Raw genomic sequence first — 25,416 nt, 5'->3', positions numbered from 1 at the left:
TTATTCCCTGTGAATATTAGCGATGTTGCCTGCAGTTGAAGATCTTGGTGTGGTGATCTTGGTGATCTTGCCATAGGCTTTTTATAGCTAAAAGCTTTCATATTTGCTTCTCTAGTCATTCTTGACTGAGGAAAATAGGCAAGTCAGCACTGTCTGAACAAATGAATTACATTTTAAAAAATTCTAAAGACCTCTCGTGTACAATGAAGAGATGCTTTATGTTACTGAGAGTCAGTGATATTTTTACTTTGAGTGTTTCCTCTCTGGGAGGAGCTTCATGACCTCAGCGGGGTAAGGTGGCACCAGCAGCTCATGCATGTTGATTTTGGTTCTTGCTTTTTAAACCTAGAGTTCCACTTCCTAGGATTAGATGATGGAAGTGAAGTGTTGACATGTTTCAAACCAAATGTTAGATCCATATGCACTACAAAGCCAGAAAAGTGTATGTGTATTTATACCCACGTGGTTTTTTTCCAGGCGCTTCACCAAACGGGTATATGTATCTTTACCAAATGAGGAAGTAAGTACTGGTTTCCATGCATTTTCTTTGATTTGTGATAAGTTTTCTTTGAATCAAAAACAGAAGCTTAAAAGAAGTATTTTACATGTTGTTTTTAACTTGCCTTGGATGATTACAGTTCAGTGATTAAATTTCTGGCTCAGCCTGGCCACGTAAGATAGTTGCCAGAATTAAAGCACAGTTTAAGCTGTTGCATTTTTCTATGCTTGCTACTAGCAAATCTAGTAGTAGTTACTCAGTATGAGTTAGTGAGATGTTGCTTACATACTAGCAGGCATGCACAAGTCTGAAGTAGGGCTTGCAGTAGCAGGTTTGGTTGGCAGGAGAGTATTTATTGCAAAAGATGAGAGTAACTTTCTCAATGTGTTTTTGTTTTTGGTTTTTTTTCAACTGAACAACAGATTAGGACTTCTGATGAGGATTCTAACATGTTACTGTGTGCCTCTTTAGAGCCAGCATGATCCTTTTTCTCATTATTAGCAAATCCCTCTCTCTTTCTCTGAAGAGCTTATTTTGTACAGTCTAATCACAAAAGCACTACAGGCAAATTTAATTCAGTGAAGCACAAGAGCTAGCCCGATGAACACATAGTTTTGTTATTGCAATAAAATTTTAGGTGTACCAGGAAAAATGGTTTTACATATGAATATATCATCTTTTCAGACAAGATTGATTTTGCTAAAAAATCTTCTAAGCAAGCAAGGAAGTCCATTGACCCAAAAAGAGTTGGCACAGCTAGCTAGGTAAGTATTTTGTAACTATACTAAATAAATCTACTCATTTACTAAATTCCTTCAGGCTGTTTTATTGCCTCTAAATGTATCTGATGTTGATCTTAAGAAAGCAACAATACTGAGAATGCATTCTGGGAAGATGTTGTTCAGTCAGAATATAGGAAATTGTTTTCCTTTTATGATTATATACATACGTATGTGTATTTTTTTTACCCCTGCACTACCTAACTGAGTTTTTGTTGTTGAAATGTTCATCAGTACTTTTCTTTTGGAGAAGTGAGGGAGATGCATATCTCCACTAATCCCTGCCACCAGTTTAGCTCTCCTCCATAATGCAAAGTCCGTACCTGTTTTGCATTTGTTATGCATTTCAAATCATAAATGAGTTTTCTTTATTACTGTTGTTGGGCTTATTGAAAATATTACTGACATAACAGAGCAAGTATTGAAAAATTTTGTTCTTTTCACTTTCATCCTTGTTTGGAAATATGAGCTAAGTGTCCTTACTGTGAAACAAAGGTTTCTCGCTGTTGTTTTTTATTGTTAATATTGACACAGTTGTGCTGTTTTCCATTCAGATAGTGTAAAGGATGTGAAGGAAGGTAGGGTAAACTGTAGGTAAAGTGATTTGGGCAGTAAGGAGTGAAAAACAGTTGTGAGATCCAAAATATTCAAGTGGATGTCCTTCAGTTTTGCTTCTGTTTATGGCAGGAGGAGGGAAGTATGCTCTGGGGTGTTATGTTTTTCAGCCTCTTAATAATGTTACAGAAATTTGGTGTATAATCCATCTGAATACATTCTCTGCACTTGAGGATGCAAGCTCAGTCCATACTTAAGCTACAGTAGTTGCTGTGTGAAGGAAGAAGGTAGCAATTTGGATTCTGACTACCAGTTTAGGCACTAAATTACAAATGCAAATGAAGTACTCTTTTATAAAAAAGTTTAGTCAAAAGACTAAAGTTGTGAGCCCTCTCTGTTCCAGGCGCTATATTTTTGTTTCAGAAGAAATTAGAATTTAAAATCTTTCATGGTTCTATGAATATCCTTTATCTGGTCTGTATTTTTTTATAACTGTAACAATCATCTCCAGAAGGCTGGACTATGAAGCGTATAGTAGACTACTCTGACCCACAAGGGTCAAATCAGCTCCAGGCTCCACACACACCTAAGAGTTGTACCAGAAATGAGTGTTGTCCAAGTGCTTCTTGAACAGTGACAGGTTTTTGGAACCATGATTGCTGCCCTGAATTAATCCCTATCCTGACCCTCCTCTGACAGAGGTCCATGCCTTTTCTTTGATCCTGTTGCTTTCATCAGAGAACAGTGCTTGTCCTTCTGCTCTGTAGGCTGCCATGAAGACTCCCCTTGGTCTCCTCTAGGCTTAAAAACCAGAGGACTTCAGCTGCTCCTCATTTGTCTTTCTCTTTAGACCCTTCACCATCTTTGTTTCCTTCAGACATGTCCTAATGTCTTCATATCCTTTTTAGCTTGTGACACCAAAACTCCACCTAGTACTTGAAGTCTCTCTAATGCTGAGAGTGAGACAGTCACTTCATTTGACTGGCTAGCTGTACTGTGCTAACACTCCCAGGATACAGATGGCCCTTTTGGCAGACAGGGCATGCTGTTGACTCATGCTGAGTTTACTAACAAACAAATAAAACCCCCCAAAATGTTTCTGCAGGTCTGTACATCAGTCGCTTGGCCCTCAACATATCCAAGAATGTGCTGTTCCAGGAGCTGAATGCAGGATTTGCTTTTGTTAAGTTTTATATACCCCTTAATAAATAAAAATGGCTCTAAGGCCTTTCTACCCTCAAAGGAATCAGCAGCTTCTCCTAGTTTAGTATTGTCTTTACTCAACTCCAGTGTCCAGAGTACTGATTTTACTGATTTTAGAATGCAAACATTAAGGAGTATTAGCCATAAGCATAAGCTCCAGGAACCCTACTAGTGACTGGCAGTCAGCCTAGTGATACCTTATTTACTGCAACACTGAGTGCAACCTGTTGGCTCGTCATTTATTCATTGTGTTGTGTGCTTGTTTAGCTGTATACCATACATTTTGTCCAGAAAGATGCTAAGACCCAGTATCAAAAACATTTTTCTATATTTAAAAGAAATCCCTGTTCACTGCTTTCTCTCCATTCATAAGGGTGTATAAAATTGTCATAAAAGGATGTTAAGCTAGTGAATATGACTTTCTGTTCACAAACCCATGTTGGTTTTGGCTTCTTGCTACAGCCAGCCTCAGCTCTACAGTTAGATGACTTTTTCATATTGAACTTGCTTCTAGGTAACTTTTCACTTATATTACCAGTATCTGTGGCTTCCTAGATCAGTGGAGAGATACTTTAATGTTAAATTCAGCTAAAAAGAAAGTCTAATTTTGGAAAAGCTCACATAGTTTTGTGAGCCCTTAGATTGATTTCAGTATTGTTTCTGAGGGTTTGGATGACCTACACGTCTGCCAGCATTACAAACATAAACAGTAGATAGCAGCTTGTTTTCAGTTCACTTGTAATGTATCTGTACATTCATGTTATACTTTTTTTTCCCACATCAGTGGGTATTTGAATATACAAGTTATTGCATGTTATCATTAGCAGACTTTCAAATGTTAGGTCCCTAAAAGATCAGCGACAAATTTTACAACCACAGCTAGTAAAAACAAAACAAACACACACACAAAAAAACCAACAAAAACAATTAAATAATTACCATTAAAGATCTATTGATTAAAGAATAATTGGCTGAGGTAAAAAGAGTTTCTCTTTAGGTGCTCTAGAAGAAATAGTGTATATATTTTACTTACGTGTGAAACTGTCAGCTGAACAAATGAAGTAGTTTCAGGATCTTCACTGATGTTAATACAGATCATAATCTGAGGAGAAAACTAACTGATGAAGTTGCATGGGTTCTGTATGTGAGATGTGCTTACAGAATCTTATTTATTTTTTTTTGTAAACCTGTCCACAGTATTGCCCTTCCAAAAAGAGATATAATAATACTTATCTGAAGCTGAATTGTGTGGGGTGTTTGTCCTTCTGCTGGTAACTGCTTAGGCTGTGACTCAGGCTATTGCAACTGTGTTAAGACACCTGGTTGGCTGTGAGTTGTGAGTGATTCCAGGTTTAGATTTTAGATTTGGAATCAGTTGGTGAGTCAGGGATGTAAACTGTAAGATGTTGTTTTGGTACTCTGCTAAAAAATGCAGATTGCAAATTCTGAGTGTTGCTTGCCAGTTACTTTGAGAACATAGTCTGTTACTGAACATTCAACATAGGAAGGTCTTCCACCAGAAATAACTGTAACTTGGTAAATGAAGAAGTATTGCTTTAAAGACTTGGAGTTACACTACTGAATTAATAGATTGATTTACTCCCTGGTTTCCACTACTCCTGAGGCTTTCCATAAAGGGTATACTGTGAAACTGTCACTTTCAAAACCAAATACTATTGCTAGATTTTTAGAAGTATCTGCTTTTGCCCTTTGTTTGGCACCAATATTAACACAAAAATGCATATTGCTTTACTCAGAAGATTGGTTATCAAATCATAATAAATGATTTTACATGGTATTGGTTTCTCAGTATATTGGGTTTGGGGACAGTTGAATTTTTGGTTTTATGTTCATCTGTGCCAAATGATGACAGACTAGTAGTAAGACATTCTTGTAATAGAAGTAGTGATATGCTTGACTTCTGTTTTCATTAACAGATCTTAGATGGTTGCTGTTGTCTTGCTTTTCCTTGCATTTTAGACAGGATTTGAATATCTGTGCCTAAGCTTAATCTGGAGAAGACTTGTCTATAATTGGACAGGCTACTAATTATAGACTGCTAATTTATTGAATTTGGAAAACAACCCTTAAGTAGTATTTCTTCTGATCAAGTAGTGTCTTAACCATATCTAATTAAAAGCAAGGTGTTTAGAAGGAGTTTTTTTCCATCTTCTCTTCCTCTCCTCTCTCCCTGTTTTTCTTTTTAAAGAATGACAGATGGGTACTCTGGAAGTGATTTAACTGCATTAGCAAAGGATGCGGCACTGGGTCCTATCCGAGGTAAGCTGCACAGCCTTTATGTTCAGGCTTCTGAAAAATTGCGAGACCCTTGAAAAGTTTGAATATGTTAGTACTGTATACAGCATGATGCAGTTTTATGTGCCTGCCTGATTTATTTCTGTATTCTTGGCTGATAGTACTTTTTTTTTTTTTCCTGAGAATTGAGTGTGTTGTATTGGTAGAGAAAGTTGTAGGTTCTAAGAATGAAATGGTGGAGGGCAGCTGTTATACTAAGATATTTTACTTTGTGAGGAAGGATCTAGTTCTGCTAACATCTTGTACTGCATCTGTAATGAGTCACTTTGGCAGCAGCCTGGATGGGAAGATATTTAATGGGGAGAAAAAGGCGGAAAAATAAAACACCATCATATACTTAAGGAAAATTGTGTTGAGGCAGATAGATATCTATCTTGTTTGTGGGGTTGTTCCAATTAAAACTACATTTAGCATGTTTTAATCCTCTTAAGAGATTTGTTTTCCTACAAAACTCAGTGATCTTTCTTTATTTTCACAGAATTAAAACCAGAGCAGGTGAAGAACATGTCTGCCAGTGAGGTACGCTGTTCTAGCAGTTGTTTTCCCTTTTGAATGGAACATGTACTTAGCAGAAACTTTCAATGTCTCTTTACTTATGCCTAATATCATTCAAAACATGAGTTTGTTTATTGTTGGCTGTCACATCTTTGTGATTATTTCCTTACTGAAGAAGACTCCTTAAAACTGTGCTTGAGCAGAAACATCTGTCCTCAGATATCAGAGGTTCTTTATGTAGTTGGGTTGTCATGTTTAAGAGCACCTCCTTTTCTTGCACTAGGTCTCTGATGTTGTTAGTTTCAGCTGACTGTCCTTTTTCCTCGTACTGAACTGCAACTTGATACCTCTCAGATAACATCAGAGGCCTGGATTTTATTTTTTTCCGTGTTATTCTCCCCAAAGCTTTGCAAAAGTATATAAAATGCTTTTTTTTGTCTTTACATTTGATTCAATAAATGCTTTTCAGTTTGCTAAGATTTACTTGGCTGACAGCCTGCTGTGATCTGAATGCATTCATAGTTTATCCTTTTTTTCAGTGTGGAAGACCTTCAGTGCCTTATTCTCCTGGGAACAAATGTATGCCTTAAAGGTTTAAAAATCCCACACTTTGCTCAGTGTTGTGCCCTAACATGCACTGTGTTGCACCACCTAGTGGGATAGGAAGCAGCAACACACTCTCAGGGGCTATCAAGTAACAGAGCTAGTGTAATTATCAAACATAATAAAAAAGTACTGATGATCTTATATGATGAGATTTGCATCAGATCATATGAAGCATGTTTGGAGTAAAAATACTCAAGTAAGTTTTGAATAAAATAAATGAAGCATATAAACTGCTCGTGATCCTAATGTCTTTTGCTTTTTCTTTTAGATGAGAAATATTAAATTATCAGATTTCACTGAGTCTTTGAAGAAGATAAAGCGTAGTTTGAGCCCTCAGACCCTGGAAGCATACATTCGTTGGAACAAGGACTTTGGAGATACCACGGTGTGAAACACTACTTTAAAATGGAACGGAGTACTGCCTAGGAAGCAATTGGTACAGACTACTGGAAAGCAGCCAAAGTTTACAGGACTTGGCAGATCTTTAAGTATCTGCATTAAAACTTGAGAATATGAAAAAATTATACAATGTGAAATAAGTTCATCAAAGCCTCCTTGCCGTTTAGGGAGAATTTACACTGTAAGTAAGAGCACAATAGGACTTTGGATAAGATTCCTACCAATCTGATCATAGTTTGAACAGTATGTGTATTTTGTTTCAGTTGGAAGGCTCTGATGATATCGATCATTGGAAGATCTTTTCCCTATGTTGTGTGTGTTATTTTCATTTTTAATTCTGCCGTGACATTTGTCTGGCTTTCTTCCTGATAACTGCTAGTAGTTGGATTTTTTTTTGTAACCTTTGGTTCCTCTTTTGTTTTTTTTATTTTACTCTTAACGTGCCAAATAAATTCCCTATGCAAAGATGAAGAACAGCATTGGGGGATTACAATTATTAAAATGTAAAATGCAGCTGGTCTGTTATTATTTGTCTTTTTGTTTAGTTGTATGTGACTGCATTGTTCACAGAACAGTTCTAAAAAAGACCTTTGATAGCAGAACAGCAAAAAGAAAACTATAAAACCAGTTCAAACTTTTTTTTAAAGAAAATGACTAATAAAAAATAGACTAAGATGTTCGTTTACTGGCAGTATTTTCTCTTAATGCAATTTGTATCGCTTCCATTGGTAGAATGTTAGCTTATGCTTATGGTGTGCAACTTGAAGACCAGCTGTTTGAGAGAGTAAGTGATGCTAATTGTCAACTTTCAGAAACGTGTTTCTACTTTGTATTTTGGTCTGGCTACGGTCATTGAAAGTGAAATTTCCATTGTGTAATTTTTTAAACCTACACATTTAACCCTTAAACATAAGGCTACGTGTTTAATACATTGCAAACATTAATGTTTTTATAGCTTTCATATGTTTTGGTTTATATATTAAAGTATGAAACATTCAACGGATTTGCTTTTTTTGAAAGAAACTGCATCTTTGTACAAATACTTGGATTTTTATTACATAAATGACAAGCTATTAAAAAAGCAAGCCTTTAAATACTGTAATAAAACATCTCTGCCTTTAATTCTAAAGGCCTGACATCTTGTTTACAAATTCTGCATCAATCAAACACTGAGATGTTTGTAAGGCAGAATACTAGTTCCTTGTTAGAACAGTTTTTAAATTAAAAAAGACAACTCTCCCAAGTTAGTGATATTGCAAATTTGTATGTTGTTTACAGTTGTTTTAACTAAATTGACTTATCTGTTTTGTTTCCTTTTGGTCTTAATGGCAAATGTTGTCTTTTTTCCTTTAACTTATTTTATTGGAAGGAGTAAGTCTTAAATATTTCTGGGACTACTCATTTGAAAATCGACTGTATATATTATAATTTTATATATGTGAAAAAACATAGCTGATGCAGTGCAAATACAATAATACCAAGAGAGAGCTTGGTGTTTGCTGCATAGTATTTGGTACTAGGAAGCTGAAGCTGTGTAAAGCTCTTGAGATGTATACATGCACTATGTTTGGGATTAGTGTTTTTTTTCCTTTTTTTTTTTCCAACCAGGGATGCTTTTAACTTTTTTAATTGCTTTTAATTTTAATGTAAGATTGTTACACTAGTATGCCTTTTGAAACCACTTTTAACCTTCTAACCAAACCACTTCTAGCCTTCTAAGGGTATGACTCTATCAAATGTGTGTCTGATACAAATGCAATGTGATTTCTGTTCCCCTGATCAACCTTCCCACGGAAGAAATGTTGAAAGATTTCAATTTGTCAAATTTCATGTCTTATTTACCTGCAGTAGAGTATCTTTGTTGGAGGCTTGTGGCTAGTGTAATATGTATTTGTCACAGACTTCATAGTGTTAAACACAGGTATTACTGTTTTATTACCATATGCCAAATAGCTAAATGGACAACAAATGCCTCTGGTCTTCCCAGTGATGAAGCTTGCAAACTTTTCCTTGAGATCCTTTGCGAATGGGAACTCTGAGGTGACACTTCTGGTTGTGTTCCCAAATATTTGTTATCAAACTCCATTTTCCTCCATTAAATTTTGAGGAATGTAGTGGTATTTATTTCAAATGTGTATTGGCAGGTGATAGGTACCTGGAGTGTTGAGGTAGAAGACTGCATCTGCTAAAACACCACAAGTAAGCTGCACAAAGGGTTGGAAGCCTGAGCTGCTACCTCAGAAAGGAAAATGGCAACTGGTTCAGGACTGGAGAGAGTGTGACACGGTAATTTTTTCTGGTACCTGTCCTGCCTTAATTGTTTTCTGTGTAATGGCTGAATTGAAGCTCTGTGAAAGACTTCTGGAACACAGTAAAAAGAGCTTGAGTTTGTTCTGCAACATCAGTTTGCCCCAACAGCTGCTATATATTTTTTTTAGTCCATAACCAAGTGCCATTTGATTCATAAATTGCCTTTAAATCTCATTTACGCTATTTCCTGAATAGCATCTTTTAATAATAATTCTGTTCTGCTCAGGATATTTAATCACATCTTCTGTTTTTTGGTGTCACATATACTGAATAATCTGCAGTTTTCATCTGTATCCTAGATTAACTACTTATAGAAGCAAACCTAAAAATGAAGTGTGGAGGGGGGAACCCGCAACTCTCATATTTTGTGTAGAACTTTGCATCTGTACATGTCATAAAATCAGATTATGTTCTAATACAGTATCTGGAATTAGGATAAGCAGGACAACAGCTTGGATGCATTTAACCTTTGCTGAGGCTACATTTGCATTAACTTTCTAAACTGGTGGGTTTTTTTTCCCCTCCCTGGATGAATCTGTCATCTGCTAATGAATGAGTGACTTGACCCACTTCTTAGAGATGATTAGGAAGCAGCTTGTCTGGCTTGCTGTATGTTTTTTTACTGACCTAAGGTTAAACACTTAATGGAGGGAAGAAAGTTAAAAAAAAAAAAAAAAGTGTAATGAGACTGCTGTGTTGTTGGTTTTTCTGTAAACAATCTTCTTCATGCATCTTTCTCTATTTTACAAAGCAGGAAATGCCTGTTTTTCTACCTATCAGAGGAGTCCTGTTGTCTTCTAAGGCAGTGGGTTGCTTGAAGTAGTATATTAATGCACATGCAAGTTTCACCTGTTCTCTTACTTTGTCAGAATTATAGATTTTAATGCATTAAGAACAGGTATTCCTCTCTGAAGCTTCCTTTCAACTTTACTTCAGAAAGTCAGTAATAGTCTTGTTGAATATGGCCCTGCAAATTGCTTTATTTAGATACCAAACATGACAGTAACACTTCATAACTGGAATGGAATCTCTGAACTGGGAAGGAAGTCTTTCTCACTGCAGTAATTAGAAGCAGATGCTGATTTCACTGTTGGATTCTTTGAATTTTGTGATAAAATTAAAGGGTTTTGTACATACAAATTCCTGTGACAATTAAACTTACTTTCTGGTGTAGAATAAATTAGGTGTTTTTTTTCCTGTTTGTAACAAGCAAGTTTTAGCTGGCACAGCTGTCAAGTACTTTTTGTGAAATTTAAGTACTGGGAGGGCAGGTACGTTGGCAAATTTAACTGAAGTGGCTGTTTTGCAACTGATATGGGAAGCAGCATTCTGCTTTGGACTTCCTCGGCAACGTATGGTGAACTTGTGTGCTAGAATCTTCTGCTTTCCTACCCAAGGCACGAATAATCGCATAGTTGTGCCTAAGATAAGTTTAGCTGTTCTAATGCTTTAATGATGCTTCTTCATGTGGCAGCTGTGGGAGACGGCAAGCACTATTATAGGTTACAGATCTTTCTTCATTCTGTGGTAGTCTTAAGCTTCTGTATTTTTAATGTTGGGGACTTCTGTCAGATGTCAGAAGTAGAATGAAAAGCAACAGGCAGGCAGTAGAGAGCAGTTCCCTTAGTCACTGTGCTTATTGGAGGCAGCTACTGATTTCACTGTTAAGCTCTCTTGAGCTGCTGTGTTAGTGTTGAAGAATGTTGTTTTACTCACCTACACTTCTATGCTCATCCTAAGAGATGACCAATAGATGAAATATTTTAAAATATTTAAAATACTGTAATAGTAATTCAACAGGACACAAAATTAAACTTTCTTCCTGAAAAGACAGAATCATCTAAAGCATAGGGAAATATGTATCGTATTGTATTCTTACTGCTTCTCTTGTAAATTTGTAAACTGTCCAAGTGTAAACTGTTTACTTTGTCAATGACTACCTCCTGAGTTCAGCAATAATTGGCAAGGTAGACACTTCTGCAGTAGATTAAATGTGTTGGTTAAACGCTGCAGGTTTGTCAGTACTCTTCAGTTTAACCTTTTTGATTTGCAAATTCTTGACAGGATGTCTGGAATCTCATGAAATCTTAGACCTAATCGTAAGAAACGTTTCTCAAAGTTCTGTTTCAGAGATTCTGGCTTTGAGGATTATGAACTTTCTTCATAGTTGGCTAATACAGGTTTATCTTTTTAGGATGATAAACACGTCTCAGTTCTGCAGGGTTTTTTTTTTGTTTGTTTGTTTCTTTTTTGTTTTACCATTTGAAGTGAGAAGTACTTGATCTAGTGCTTGCATACCTATCAGAGGTGCTGGAAATATAGAAGCTGTTTTTGTCACAATTGAAATTTTTATTCATGTGAAGGGCTAGTCAGTGTTTTCAGAAATCTGGATTTAAGTGACAAAAAACAAAGGTGGAGATGAAACACTATAGCCTACCCCATTAAATACATTGAATGACTCCAGATTGGGATGGAATTGATTGTCTTTTGTTGTTTTGAGGGATTTATGCTTTAGTGTTCCCTAAAGAATGTTTTCTGAAATGTTAAACACCATTTTATTAATAAGCAATGTAAGAAAGCATGATGAGCAGTCACATAGCTTTAGCTTTACAATAAAATGTTGCATTTATCCTTTTCTTACTGTTCTTGTCTGTTTATCAGATAAAATGTCTGAAACTGTGAGCTTCCTCATTAAACCCAAATCTGATTAAATTATTGCTGTTTTAATAAATAAATAAAATCAGGTGTTGTATAACTAGCGGGTGATGGAACAATAAATACCTGAATACCTCATTTAGTTTCTAAAGGACTTGACTCAAGTTCTTGAAGCTAACGTAAGCAAGGGCTACTTCCTAAATAAATATACTGAAACTGAAAATGTGCTTATCCTAGCCTTGCTAAATCACAGTGAAAAATAGGAGCTGTTGCGCTAATCATATTCGTCATGGTGAATGGTCCTGTAAACAGCAATTTGCAGCCAATTTACTTTGCTTCAAAATGTTACAGATATTCAAACAGACATTGATTCTTTTAGAGAAGGTGCTTTATTAAACTTAGTGAAGAACCAAGAGGCTGAAAACAGTATCCTAGTACTTGCTATATTGGGATCTACAGAGATTGTGGACTTGGCAGTATATCCTGATTTAAGTGGGCCAGACTCATGAGAAGTTGAATCTTCTCTCATTTTAGCCAAGATAGTGTGAGGCAACACTCTGTGCCTCTTAGCAGATGTAGACTTATTTCAGATGGAAATCTGTTTATTTCTGTTTTGTAATGCCTTAGAGTTGCCAGAAAATCTGAGGAACATATATATATATATATTTTTTTTTCTCCCCCACTGGTGCTGTATTTCAGGAAATTTCCAAATAGTTAGCAAACTGTGAAATCCAGCATCTTTCCTGCAAGAGCACGTGTGGCTCAGGAACAGGCAAGAGTTATGAAACCTTCTGTAAATCATTTTTCATTGTGTCATAGTAATAGAGAAGGTATTACTTAGTGGTGAAGGCAGAAAGCTCATGTAAGTGATTTATTGCAGGTGCTGTGGTGTAGCAAGAGCAAAAGGGGCTGGTAGTTTCAGAAGATTGTGAACAATCTCATGAGCCAAGTGTGTTGTTTCTACTGAATATTTCTAAGGTTTATTTTTATTTTTGCAAATATATATTGTAGGCACAGTATGTTCTTCCTAATACTGTAACATTACAGTTTTTGGATCTCTCACTCAGTGATTTCTAAAAGCCCTCAAACTTGCCTTAGTTGTACAATAGCCTGGAAGGCTGTGAGTTTTGTCACTTATGAAATGCTGGTGTCAACTGTGCCATTAGGCACAGTGTTTATCTTCTCTGAATTGCGTTCAGTGCAGTTTCTTAGTGAGCTGTCTGCCGCTTTAGGGGAAGAAGAAGAATAAAGGAAAAATATATGATGGGTTACCAAACAACTTTCTTGTGGTGTGGGCCGCACACGTAAAATGTTACCCCAGTCGTTTTGGGGGAGGGTTTCCATGCCACGAATTTACAATTCTAACAGCATAATCTGTCATAAAATGTCTCCTATCCTGGTTTTAGGTATATTTTTTGTTCGGAGGTTTAACTGAATGGGGGGCCGGAGAAACGCGATTGGTCGCACGCTCTGAAGGCTCTAAGGAGCGCGGCTCGGGCAGTGAATGAGAGCGCCATCGGCGCCCACCGACCCCGAGGCGGTCAGAGCCGCTCGGTCACGTGAGCAGTTCCCGCCCGCGCCCAGGCGGCGCTTCCATTATACGTCACATCCGGTCCCGCGCGTTCTGGTAAGGGTCCGCTCGTTGCCACAGCGACGGAAGCCTCCTCCGCCTCTTCCGGCCTCGCATGGCGCCGTCTCTTCCGGTGCGGGGAGTACTATGGTGAGCTGGCTGCTCTGGGGAGAGACGGGGCGGGCGCCGCGGGTGGGAGCGGGGTGCTGAAGGGGCTTGGCCGCCGCTCCCCGGCCGGGCGGGTTGGGGCCCGGGTCCGTGCCCGGATCGCGGCATCCCTTGCGGCGCCTCGCTCCCGCCCTGCTCTCGGGGCAGCCCCGCCGGGCCCGCGGTGACGTGGCCGCCCGGGTCCGCCCCGCCGCGCCGGGTCGGGTTGGGTCTCGTCTCCATGGGCGCCGGCCGGGGCGTCCCCGCCGCAGGTGGCTCCTCCGGGGCTGCTGTGGCAATAGAAAGGGGTGCTCCTTGGCTTCGTGGTGAGGGCTCGGTAATGATTTGCCTGGAGAGAACACAGTAAGTGCTGGGCTTTTACCCCGAGGAAAGTACGTGTGCAGTCTGTGATACTGCTTAATACTCGTGGTAGGGAACAAAACGTGGGTGTGCCTGCAGATACAGACAGCAGTGTGAGATACGGCTGTCTTGACAGGTATACTTGTAAGCTGATTGAATTTGGCTAGGTAACCAGCTTGGCAGCATCTCTTCTGTCTTGAATTTTGGTCTGTATCGACCTGAAGCTTGGTTCTGAGTCAGACATCATCTGGTAGTAACAGAACATCTAAAATTGTTATTGAGAGGTACTGTTGAATTTAATGATGATTGTATTAAAAAATTAGTGAACTTTTATTCTGAAAGTAATTCATAAGCAAAGATTTGTGGGTTTTTTTATTTTTTATTTTAATTTAAACTGGGTTTTGAGTAAAATATTTAATTAAACTTTAACTTTTTTAAGGGGACAATACACCTATTCCGCAAATCACAGAGGTCATTGGTTGGAAAGTTAACACATGAATTTAGACTGGTTGCGGCAGATAGAAGGGTGAGTATTTCTCTTGAAAATTAATAATGAAGATATCAGCTGTGATAAGTTAAAATACACTATTAATTTAAGCAAATTGTAGGAGGTATCTTCAAAAAAATCTAGCTGTGCTTTTTTAGAACTGTGATTATGTTTTGTATTTAGTTTCACTTTGAGCTTAAGCGTCAGATATTAAGATAATCACAGTAATGCTATCTTTTATAAATGTTTGTATGCCAGAATGTACAGAATTTGCATTATTACCAGTGCTGTGAATAGTAATGATACTTTTCTACTTTTAAACTGAGTTATACTTTTTGTGAAGTTGGAGTCCTCTGGCTTGTCCCTGTTGATTAATTTCCCCCAGAGCTGTGCTTGTGTTTAATGCATTAGGTAGAACTGTGAGCTGGTGTTTTTGGGACCGGAGTTCCAACATAAAGAATAGAACCCACTTTGATCTGTACTTCTCCATCAGAACTGAGGGTAGGAAATAGGAATCTGCTACAATTCTCTCTTTAAAAGCTAGGTAGCACATTTTACAGTTGGATGCAAATGCTGTGGAGGGGTGGTTTTTCAGACAAAAAAATGTTTTAAGCGTAATACACATTGCTGTTTAAAAATGAGCTTGGGGATAATCTGTAAAATTAAAGTAGAATATGGGATTGTTGCCCTAAAACGAGTAGTATGTTTCTGGGTGAGGCAAAGAAGTTCTGCTTGCATGATAAAGTGCTATAATGTTTTTTAAAACAAGATAGGTATACTTTTGTCTTGTAAATTTGGAAGATGTAAAATACGTATTTATTCTCCTCAACAGTCGTGGAAGATTTTGCTGTTTGGTGCTATAAATTTAATATGTATTGGCTTCCTGCTAATGTGGTGCAGCTCTACAAACAGCATAGGTAGGTGGCTCTCCTGCAGTGAAGCTGCTGACAGCTACACTGTGTTTCTGAACTTGTGTAGTTCCAAAGTACTAAAAATCAAAGCTCTGTGTGTAATGGGGTTAGGTGGCAGCAAAGCCAGGTTTAGAAAGTGCCTCCTTTTCGTGTGCCATGGTCATTACTGAAGCATTTCTTGTGTACAAGGATTTCCAGACTTCTTGATTTTTCTCCATGTAGCATCCTCTGCCATAAAGATAGGAGGAAAAAAAAAATAGGCTTCTTAACTGTTCTAAACAGTTTGCCAGCAACACACAGAGATAGTCATTTGCAGTTTGTTGAAGGCACGTGTAGTGTGGCAAAACAACTCTAATTCCAGGAGTGCCCCTTCTTAGTGTTTCGTATTTTTCCCTATTCTTGTACAGGGGCTCAAAAATGCTCTCTATCAGCAGTACTGAAAGTGGAATGCCTACTTTTCAGTTTGTGAAACTGAAATATTTTCAATAGGTTTTCTTGCTGTTTTAGATGGGTTAGAGAAGCAAAGTAAGTGAACCTATGTTTTCCTGCAATAATGTTTATAAGAGATCCCTTGCTTTGGTGGAGGGTGTGTTACAGGAAGGTCTGCTGACTTTTCTGTGTTTAAGTCCTCAGTCAGAGCTATTTATTCCTGGTAGATTTGTACCTTATGTAGCTGGGCATCACTACCTGATTGGATCACTCCAATTTGGATTGCCATAATCAAGCTGTTTAGAAATGAGAGATACTGGTGTTGTTAGAATGTTCATATTACATGCACCTGCAAAAAAGGGGGAGCACTCTGCTGTATCAACAGAGATTATTTATTTAGCTAGAAAATAGCATAGAGATACAGTAGAGGGATTTAATAAAAGAATACCAGTGACTGAAAAATTATAATAAGTTTTAAATATTTGCTTTTCTTACAGCTTTAACTGCTTACACGTATTTGACAATCTTTGATCTTTTCAGGTGAGTTTTTCCCATTTAATCTTACAGTTCGTTTGTGCCTGGTTTTGTTTCCTTGTATACATAGAACATTTATTTACAGACACATACCAGTGATGGAACAGTAGATGGTTTAAATATAGTTTAAATGAGTGTAAAGTTGTGCATCACAACAAAGAGATGAGAAACACTAAGTTGTGTTGACAATGATTAGATTCCATTATTAATTTCATAGATTTTTGCTTTGTACTCTTCATTTGCGTGAAGGCAGTATTAAAAAGATTTTCTCAAAATACTTTTCCCTGTAAGACAGATTCAGGCCTGACCTTGTGTTGCCTCTGATACCCTTCCAGAGAAACTCAGTTTGCATGCGAAATAAAGTACTTGAACTTACAAAGATGTCAGTGGAAAATGCATTTCATTTGAGGTTGTGGCAGACTTGATTTAAGCAGAGCAGTGTTCTGCACTGAAGGTTGATGGTAGCCTTTAAAGTCTGGCATGTTGTAAGTACGTGGTTGGCTGTCTCCTGATACAAGGAATTAGACTGGCTACCAGTATGCTTCTGTTCTTTACTGTCCATTTTCTGGGAACAGCTTAGATGTCTTTGCAATGTTCCTTTTATTTCCAGTCTTAATTTGCTGTAAACCTTATTGGGATAGTGATGGAGGGCTTGAGTTCATGGTAGAATGTTACATCTGATAATTCAGTTCTGATGGCTGAAGTGTATGTCTGTAGAATTCAGTTTGTGAGGGTCATAGTTGTATTGGAGTATAATTCTCCCCGTTTTTTTTTCCTTTTTTCCAGTTTGATAACATGTCTAATAAGCTACTGGGTAATGGTGAAGAAACCCAGTCCAGTCTATTCATTTGGGTAAGTACTATTAACAAGATTCATTGTTGAATATCTTTGCTTATGTTTTGTAGCACTGTCACAGACAGTTAGTACGTGTAAAGACTGGTTCTATAATGAACAGGCACAGTATACAGGAGGAGAGGAAAGGGAAGAAACAGGAAAAAGAACTGAGAAATGCATAATTTTAAGCTGGAAAATGTAGTCTTTCTTCTGTCAGAACAGAAGTTTGTGGTAATTGGAATTTTGGCTTAAATTGAAAATTGTGCTACGTTGTGAATTTTCAGTTTCTCCTCATTTATCTCCACTTGGAAGAATTAGGAATAGGTCTGTTCCACTCACTCCTCCACAGACCACAATGCATTCAGTGAACTGTTGAACGTTCAGTGTTCCTAAACTTAATTCTTAAATTTCAGGTTTGAGAGGTTTGAAGTTCTAGCTGTATTTGCTTCTACAGTTCTGGCACAGCTTGGTGCTCTTTTTATACTGAAAGAAAGGTAGGGATCTGTATGTTTTCCTATGATTGTTTCTTTTTAAGAAGATAGTCTGTGTTGAGTAAAAGTGTATGCATTCTACAAATGCTATCTGTAGTGATCAGTTGTAGAAAAAAGTATTGATAAGCCTAACCGCTAATTTGTATCAAGTACGCTGCATGGAGACTTGAAATAAAATGACAGGGATTGGTAATTGGGATTTAACAGCTGTCAAGGAAATGAGTGTTTTTAGGAATTTTATTTTCCAAACACTTAAGAATTTGATGTAAAATGTCTCCCTATGCATCTTAACTTTTTAATCTAATTCCTAAAGAAAACCTTTTTTCTGTAAGTTGCATCATGAAGTAAGGCAGCTTCTTTATATGTTAAGGATCTGAATGTTTAAGCTGGTGATTTCATCAGTGCCGCAAAATTTGCTCAAGCATTAATTTGTTGTACAAGTGGTTGCTGGTGCAGGTGGTGTTTCAGGTGTTTAGCCTTAAAAATTACTTAATTCTTAGCAAATGAAAAGGCTTTTGTTAACACCTAGAATGGGGGCAACTTATCTGCCTTTTTGATCTTCAAAGGTTATATTTCCTGTATAAATTCATGTATTAACAACTTTAATAAGTTAGAATATAAGTTGATCTTTTGTCCCAAAATACACTGGAATGGATTTTAATAATGAGACACCAACAGAGCATCCGAATTTTCTGATATTAGTTTTAGGATATCCCTAAAACTTATCCTTGGATTTTCTTATCTCACTGATGGGTTAAAAAAAGCCAACTTTGTATATTCACTACAGAGTCCATCTTAATTTGGCTATGCTTTATTTGGCCTTGCTTAGTGAGAAGCTGTAAGTTAGGGATTTCAAACTCTGTTTTGATTACCAGCAGTAACAGAGGTGAGAGTAGCAGTATTTTCTGACCTATCCTTTCTGACCTATCCTGACAATACCTATGATAGCTGTCCTGTACGTGGCACGGTGTGGAAGTAGTTGGAAAATCTAAGATCGTATCCTGCTTCATCTCAGTGGTACACATTTTCATCACTTATAAAAACCAATGAGCTTACTTAAGCACTTGCTTTTTCCTGACATTGTATGTTAGTTTGGTTTATGAATGGCAGCTGTTCGTTTTCAGAATGGAAGAATGTTTCAGGTGTCTTTATTGTGCAATGTAACTCAGATTTTCTGTTGTTTTTGTAGTGCAGAGCGATTCCTGGAACAACCTGAGATACACACGTAAGGAATTATTCTGATATGTGAAATGATAGGTTTTTCACTTTCCCTTTGCTTTCCTAATTCTCAGTCTAGCATGTATTAGTTATAACTACATCCAACTCCAAATTGGTTTGTATACCTTGCTGTTAATTTCAGACTACATGTAGACTATATTTGAAGCAGTTTAAGTTACAGTTGTAAATGTAATCTGTGTCACTAGTAATGATTCAGCTATATATTGCTGGTGTTGATAATTTAGTTTCTTCTGTGTTTTAATGTGGTTTCTTAAAGATGTGAGGTGTTTTCTATCTGTTGTTCTTTATCTCCCTATAATTTTACAAAATGTTAAAGGTAAGCAGTTAGTGTGATTTTTTTTTTTTTTACTCTTTTCTTGACATTTGGAGGTTGGGTACAGAATAGAAAGCCAGGTTAGTGCTCACACTGTGGGAAAGCCTGTGAGCATACAGGCCTGCTGACTGGCCTCAGCGCAGTCAAAGTTTGGAAAGAGTTGTAGTATCTGCTGCCTCTTGCTAAAACACACATTGGGAGGCCTGGTATGTTGGAGGGAAGGATGCTATAATCATAGGGAACTGGTTTTGTTACAAAGATGGTCACGATTGCAAAGAACACAGGGAGGAGAAGAGAAGGGACAGAAGATGTGGTGAAATCATAGTTGGTAGAGGCTCTGTGCCCTTTCTGTAGGAAAACAAGTGTTATTATTTCTGCTAAGGGGACAGTGTTATTAAGCTTCAAGGGACAGTATGTGTAAATATATCCCTGCATGTATGCATATGTGTGTAAACGTACATGTATGTAAACGTGCATGTGTATGTACACATGTACAGTTAGTTACTCAACGTTATGAACATAGTGTTCAGTGCGAAGTGTTGATGTTAATGCGTGATATTTGGAGGTTTCATGTTGTGTCCCTAGACTGCTCATATGCTGTCAGTTACTACACAGTATGCTCATTTATCTCACTTTCACTTTTGATTTCAACGAAAGCTACTAAGAGAAGTAGTATGATATTGTTAGTAATTACAGCTTGATTTCAGGCATTTTGTTGATAATATGAAATTAAGATGTCTTTTTTTTTTCTCTCCTTAGGGGGCGACTACTAGTTGGTACTTTTGTGGCTCTCTTTTTCAACTTATTTACGATGCTTTCAGTCAGGAATAAGCCTTTTGCTTATGTTTCTGAAGGTATGTGATTAAAATACATGAAGAATTAAGAAAAGGTTTTAATGTTCCTTTTTATGAAGGAATAACTTGTTTGGTTGACTTCTTTAGCATGTATGTGTTACTATTACTTCTGAACTTAATGCAGTTTATAATTGTATTCCAGATATCACTCCTGGTTTGCTTATGTAGCTCTCAGATTTCTATCTAGCTGTTACTGAAGATTGAGTATCACAGTAGTGCTAAAGTACCTTTTCATTTCTATCTTTTAAATTCAAGATACTTCAAATTTTACTTCTAAGCATTTTGTTGGTTTAGTCAGGGATTGAAAATAAAGGAATGTGATAATTCCTTCTTAATAGTGCTTTTACCTCCCACTTTTCCGCTGTTTAGAAATCCTGCAGACACTCACAGCTGGGACACTGTTGTGTATTTTGAATACTAGTAAAGTGGGAGAAGTCACCTTAGTTTTCCATGGTTTTCTGTGTATTTTGCCATATAAAATACTTCATTTCAGTGAATATAATTCTGTTTAAATTATTTAGTTATGCGTATATAGAAATTATTATACGTTATGTAAAGTAGAGGAAACTGTGTTGAATATAACCTGAAGTTATATTTGTATTTAGTCAGTTCATGTTAGTATATGAAACAATCATTTTTACTGCCTGGAAAAGTTAGACTTTACATTGTTAATATGACAGTGATTCTGCTGAGATGCATTTATTTATACAGTATACTAGGTTCTTCCCTTAAAATAAAACTTGAAATGTAAAGCAATCCATTGTAAAATACTTGTAGTCATTTCATTAACTTTCTTTTGAAGCTGCAAGCACGAGTTGGCTTCAGGAGCACGTTGCAGATCTCAGTAGAAGGTAAAGCTCTGTTTCTTCAGCTGCTAACTTCTGGGAGGTGGTGTTGTTTTTTGTGCATAATAGCAATTTTGAAAGATGCTGAGATATGAGCTGTTGCATTTTAGAGGTTATTAAAACAGCGTTATCTGCTGATCCAACATGTGGATTCCAGCCCAGGCATCATCCCTCACTTTTCCAAGATGTATCAATGCTCATAGAAATAATTCTTTCTGTATAACCTTCCTTTTGAATGCATTCAGTACATTGCATGTAATTCTCCTTGGAAGAGGTGAGGTAAGCTAGCTTAGCTTGGTACAGACCTGAACTGCATTTCTCAACAGCTGTTACCTATCTGTTCAATATATGTCATGGTGATTTCTTCTTACTTACTCTGTATAACAGCTGTTGATATGGAAAATATGAATGTCAAACTATACTGTAAAATGTTAACTGTAAGCAGAGTTAAAAGGGCTGTTGGGGTTCTTGGGAGTGTCATTTGCTGTGACTGCAAGGTGCCACATTCTGAAGCAGTGGGTCTAACTCTTGTGGATTCTGTGGTTTGGAAGAAGTGATGAACAACTAGCTGACAGCTGCTTGTTTGGTTTTGTTTCAGTATTTGTGGAATCATCCCAGGACTGAGCAGCATCTTTCTACCACGGATGAACCCTTTTGTCTTGATTGATATTGCTGGAGCTCTAGCTCTTTGCATTACGTATATGCTCATTGAGATCAAGTATGTATTGTGGTTGTTTAATGAAATTCTTTTTATATCCTTTCTGTGGGAAGTTGCTTTTGCTTACGTGAAAAGAATGTTCACATCAAAAGCTGTTCTATGTATGAATGAATTTGCAGTTGCCTTAATGTATTTATCACTTCTTGAAGATAAGTAGTTCAGCTCTTCTCAGTGTGTATATAATTTCTTTTGATTTTTTCTGTTCTTTTGAAGTCCTTGTACCTTTCAAAAATATCCCTTTTCCCCTTATTTTCTTTTTCATTTCTCTCTAGCAATTACTATGCTGTAGACACAGCCTCAGCTATAGCAATAGCTTTGATGACATTTGGTACCATGTACCCCATGAGTGTCTACAGTGGGAAAGTACTGCTCCAGGTAAGGCAGCATTGCAAAACAGTTTTTTTGTGGCTTCAGTTTAGTTAAATGTCCTTAAGTGTTTTTAGGATGTGAATGGAAAATGTTCCAAGAGGAACGTTTGATAAAGGGCCAGAGGAATTGTAAAGACAGTACAAGTATTCAGCATGTAGTAATGAGAATGTGTTGTGTGATACCATTGGCCTTGCCCAAGTAAATGGGATTTAAAGGCACTGTTACTTAATCAGAGCCAGTTAATCTTCAGTGTAACTTTTCTTTGTCTTTTAAAGACGACCCCACCACATGTTTTTGGCCAGTTGGATAAACTTCTTAGGGAGGTAAGTCAGTATATATTACATGACATGTCACACACAGCCAGTGTTAAATAAGCATTCAGGAGCATGAAAAGCTTTTGCTAGTGAGTAATCCAAGATGATCTCTCAGGGATTTCTTATTAATTTTTGCATGTAGAAAATGCAGAGTTTATTATCTAAGACAAGTGGTGTCACAGAGGCATCTGGAATGTACCTTCTGTAGCACTGCGTGTTGTTGGTTGGTTGATTCTTTTAAGTTTTGTCCTGCTGTGTAAGAGGCTTACCAATATAAGTTAAGGAAAAGAGGAGTAAAGAATGTTGTTCACATACAGCATCTCAGGTTTAGAAAACATTTCCACAGTGAGAGTTATTTTGACCAGAGCTACATAAATCCACTTTCTGATGGACTTAGATGTTTACACATAGCATTAGATTCATGTTAATGTTACAGTTAACAGATCTGTTTGTTTCGTAGTTTGGAAGCTGTTGTTTCAGTAGTGAGAATGCTGTTATTCAGCTACAAGAATAAGATGATGTCAACATCTCTAACTATTTTCCTATTTCTGGATATTTGTGGAAAATTAGGTCTCAACTTTGGATGGTGTCTTGGAAGTTCGAAATGAGCATTTCTGGACATTAGGTTTTGGCACTTTGGTAAGTCATATCTTCACTGTCTTATAAAAAAAAGTGGTACTTCATTTAAATCGAAGTAGTAAGATATTTCTTTTAAGTAAAAAAAGAAAAGAAAATAAATGGATTGAATCAATACTCAATCTTTTTCTGTGATTTATAAAAAAAAAAAAAAAAAACAAAACCTTTTTTTCTTCCACCTTATGTTTTTTTAAAGCTTTGCTATTGCTTAATACTAATGTATGTAGCAGCTCTGAATTAGAGCATTTCAGACTTTATCCTGTATTTTGTCACTCCACCCAACAGCAAAGACATTTTTGAAAACACCTCTATGAGAAGAAAACTGTAGACCTCTATGTACTGAAGGTCTGTGATAGAAAAGTATTTTCAGTGTTTATAGGTAACAGAAGGAATGCAACACAGCTGCAGATGTACATTGCTATTCTACTGAAGGAAAAAAGGACCTTTTTAATGATTTGGAATGATCACAAAGAACTCAGTTATTCTTGAATTGGTGCAAGTATGTTGTGATAGCCAGAAAATTAGGACTGTTAGATTTCCTTTTATTTTTCCTGTTGCTTAATCCTTCCACGAAGCGACTTTTTGGAGGGAGAAAAAGAGCTTGGTTAGACCTTTGCTTGTACATTTACCTACAGGCATCTTCCAAATTGCAGTAGAGACTTCCAGGGTGTGCTCTCAACTGCTCTATCTGACATAAAAATAGCCTAAATTAGCACAGGCTGGGAACCATCTCTTATTAAATATGAACTGAAAAATGATGTGAAGGGGTTCATTTTGTGTCCTGTACCCTTTTGCATCAGTAGTTGAAGGTGATCAGTACAGCATTACTGAGAGGTAGGCAGGGATAGCTCACAGATAGGTGCACTTTGAGAAGGTCATTCAGAGTTCCCTGAGGGGCAGTGCCTTTCCTTTGTTCCTGCTAGTAGTTTCATTTTTAGCATCTGCCATGCATGTTGTTTTCTTTGTCTTCTGTCTGCTCCAGCAGCCCAGCGATTATACATTCTCATGAGTTAGAAATGTGGAGTTCATCTGCACATTCTTCTCCTCTTGGGCCTTATTTTTTTTTTTAAACCAGTTTTTGCCTTTTGTTTTCATGCCATCGCCTGTTGTATTTTATAGTTCAAATTGAGAACTGTCAGCTTTTCCTGAATAATGACCTCATGGACACATCAAGATGAACGCACTGGCCAAGATCAAAATCTGTTCTACTAATGGAATTCCTGGATGTGCTTCCCAGTTTAGTCAGTAATCTCCAGTGAGAAGGTCTTGGTGTGATTCTCTGCAGGATATCTTAGCTCTCCTTGAATGTGTGTGGAGCATCTTAACAGAGGTGGCAGTTAACTGGCAACTTCTTTGTATCATTTTTTTTAGGCCGGATCAGTGCATGTCCGAATTCGGAGAGATGCGAATGAGCAAATGGTACTTGCCCATGTCACTAACAGGTTATACACATTGGTCTCAACCTTGACTGTTCAGATTTTCAAAGATGACTGGATCAGACCTACCTTATCATCTGTGCCTATTGCAAACAATATGCTGAACCTTTCGGATCATCATGTTATTACAATGCCATCTTTGAAGGCTGCTGACAACTTGAACCCTATTACATCTACTCCGGCAAAGCCCAGCAGCCCACCACCAGAATTTTCTTTCAATACACCAGGCAAAAACGTGAATCCAGTTATCCTTTTAAACACTCAGACAAGGCCCTACGGATTGGGCCTTAATCACGGATCCACACCTTACAGCAGTGTACTCAATCAAGGATTTGGAATACCGGGAGTGGGAGCAACTCAAGGATTCAGAACTGGCTTTACAAATGTCCCAAGCAGATATGGAACAAACACTCGTGGTCAATCCCGACCGTAATAAACACCGTTATTTATTGTACTTAAGGGTATTGACTTAATTATTTTATTACCCAATTTCTATGAACATTTGGAATGTCAGAGCATTCTGAATGGCTGGGAACAAGTGCATTGTTCATATTTGTGAAATGGTTGGATTGCTTTTTCTTTTCTTTACGTCAGCAGTAGCCTGTGTAACGCCACAAATGTTTTCCAGACTTCAGATATTTTACAGGTAGTTTTTATAGCATCTACTTTTATTCAGCTTTCTACTCGCTCTCCTTTTATTTTCCCCAAGGGTGTATTAAGATTACAACGTGAGTACGTTAAGATTGTAAAATTCAGCTTACCGGGTGCTGAATGGTTGAAAGAAAAGGAGATGGCAGATGTGCAAGACCTTGTTTTTTGAGGATGTTTTGGTTGCTATATTAAGCCACCTTTTGGCAAAGTCACAATTAGTTTTTCCAGGCTTGTAGAAGTCCATTTAATACTCACAATGTGGCCATTGTATAGACAATCTGGCACTTCAGATTCTAATTAATTTTATGAGGCAATGTTTTTAACGCTTTTGTTGATGCCTTTATAGAAATTCAGATGGCTCAGCAACCATTTTCTAGCTGTAAGCTTTCCATATCCATTTCTGATAATTTTTTTATTTACTTTCAGAATTACTTAGCAATATACTGGGAAATAAAAGATTT

At 37.3% G+C, this 25,416-nt stretch overlaps 2 protein-coding genes across 6 annotated transcripts in view; both read left to right on the top strand.

Moving 5' to 3' along the window:
- SPAST (spastin) overlaps window positions 1-7,981 on the top strand; it is a 32,871-nt gene extending 24,890 nt beyond the window's left edge. For all 5 annotated transcript variants that reach the window (XM_065729516.1, XM_065729508.1, XM_065729491.1 and 2 more), the window contains 5 exons: window positions 478-520; window positions 1,184-1,263; window positions 5,246-5,316; window positions 5,831-5,871; window positions 6,722-7,981. In XM_065729516.1, the coding sequence (XP_065585588.1) occupies window positions 478-520; window positions 1,184-1,263; window positions 5,246-5,316; window positions 5,831-5,871; window positions 6,722-6,844 (358 nt within the window). In that variant the 3' untranslated portion in view covers window positions 6,845-7,981. The remainder of the gene's footprint in view (window positions 1-477; window positions 521-1,183; window positions 1,264-5,245; window positions 5,317-5,830; window positions 5,872-6,721) is intronic.
- Window positions 7,982-13,446: 5,465 nt separating this feature from the next.
- SLC30A6 (solute carrier family 30 member 6) lies at window positions 13,447-24,758 on the top strand. The gene is made up of 14 exons (XM_065729457.1): window positions 13,447-13,537; window positions 14,334-14,420; window positions 15,214-15,298; window positions 16,219-16,261; window positions 17,042-17,107; window positions 17,503-17,583; window positions 18,770-18,805; window positions 19,892-19,986; window positions 20,789-20,837; window positions 21,430-21,549; window positions 21,822-21,924; window positions 22,194-22,241; window positions 22,803-22,871; window positions 24,240-24,758. Exons 1-14 carry the CDS (start codon window positions 13,535-13,537, stop codon window positions 24,735-24,737), a joined length of 1,383 nt encoding a protein of 460 aa, XP_065585529.1. The 5' UTR covers window positions 13,447-13,534; the 3' UTR covers window positions 24,738-24,758.
- The last annotated feature ends 658 nt before the right edge of the window (window positions 24,759-25,416 follow it).

Source organism: Cyrtonyx montezumae, unplaced genomic scaffold (genome assembly GCF_038088225.1).
Source record: "Cyrtonyx montezumae isolate F1298 unplaced genomic scaffold, pur_monq_1.0 scaffold_0, whole genome shotgun sequence".
Classification (NCBI taxonomy): domain Eukaryota; kingdom Metazoa; phylum Chordata; class Aves; order Galliformes; family Odontophoridae; genus Cyrtonyx; species Cyrtonyx montezumae.
The sequence above is the reverse complement of the archived record's forward strand: the minus strand, read 5'-3'. Positions and strand labels throughout refer to the sequence as shown.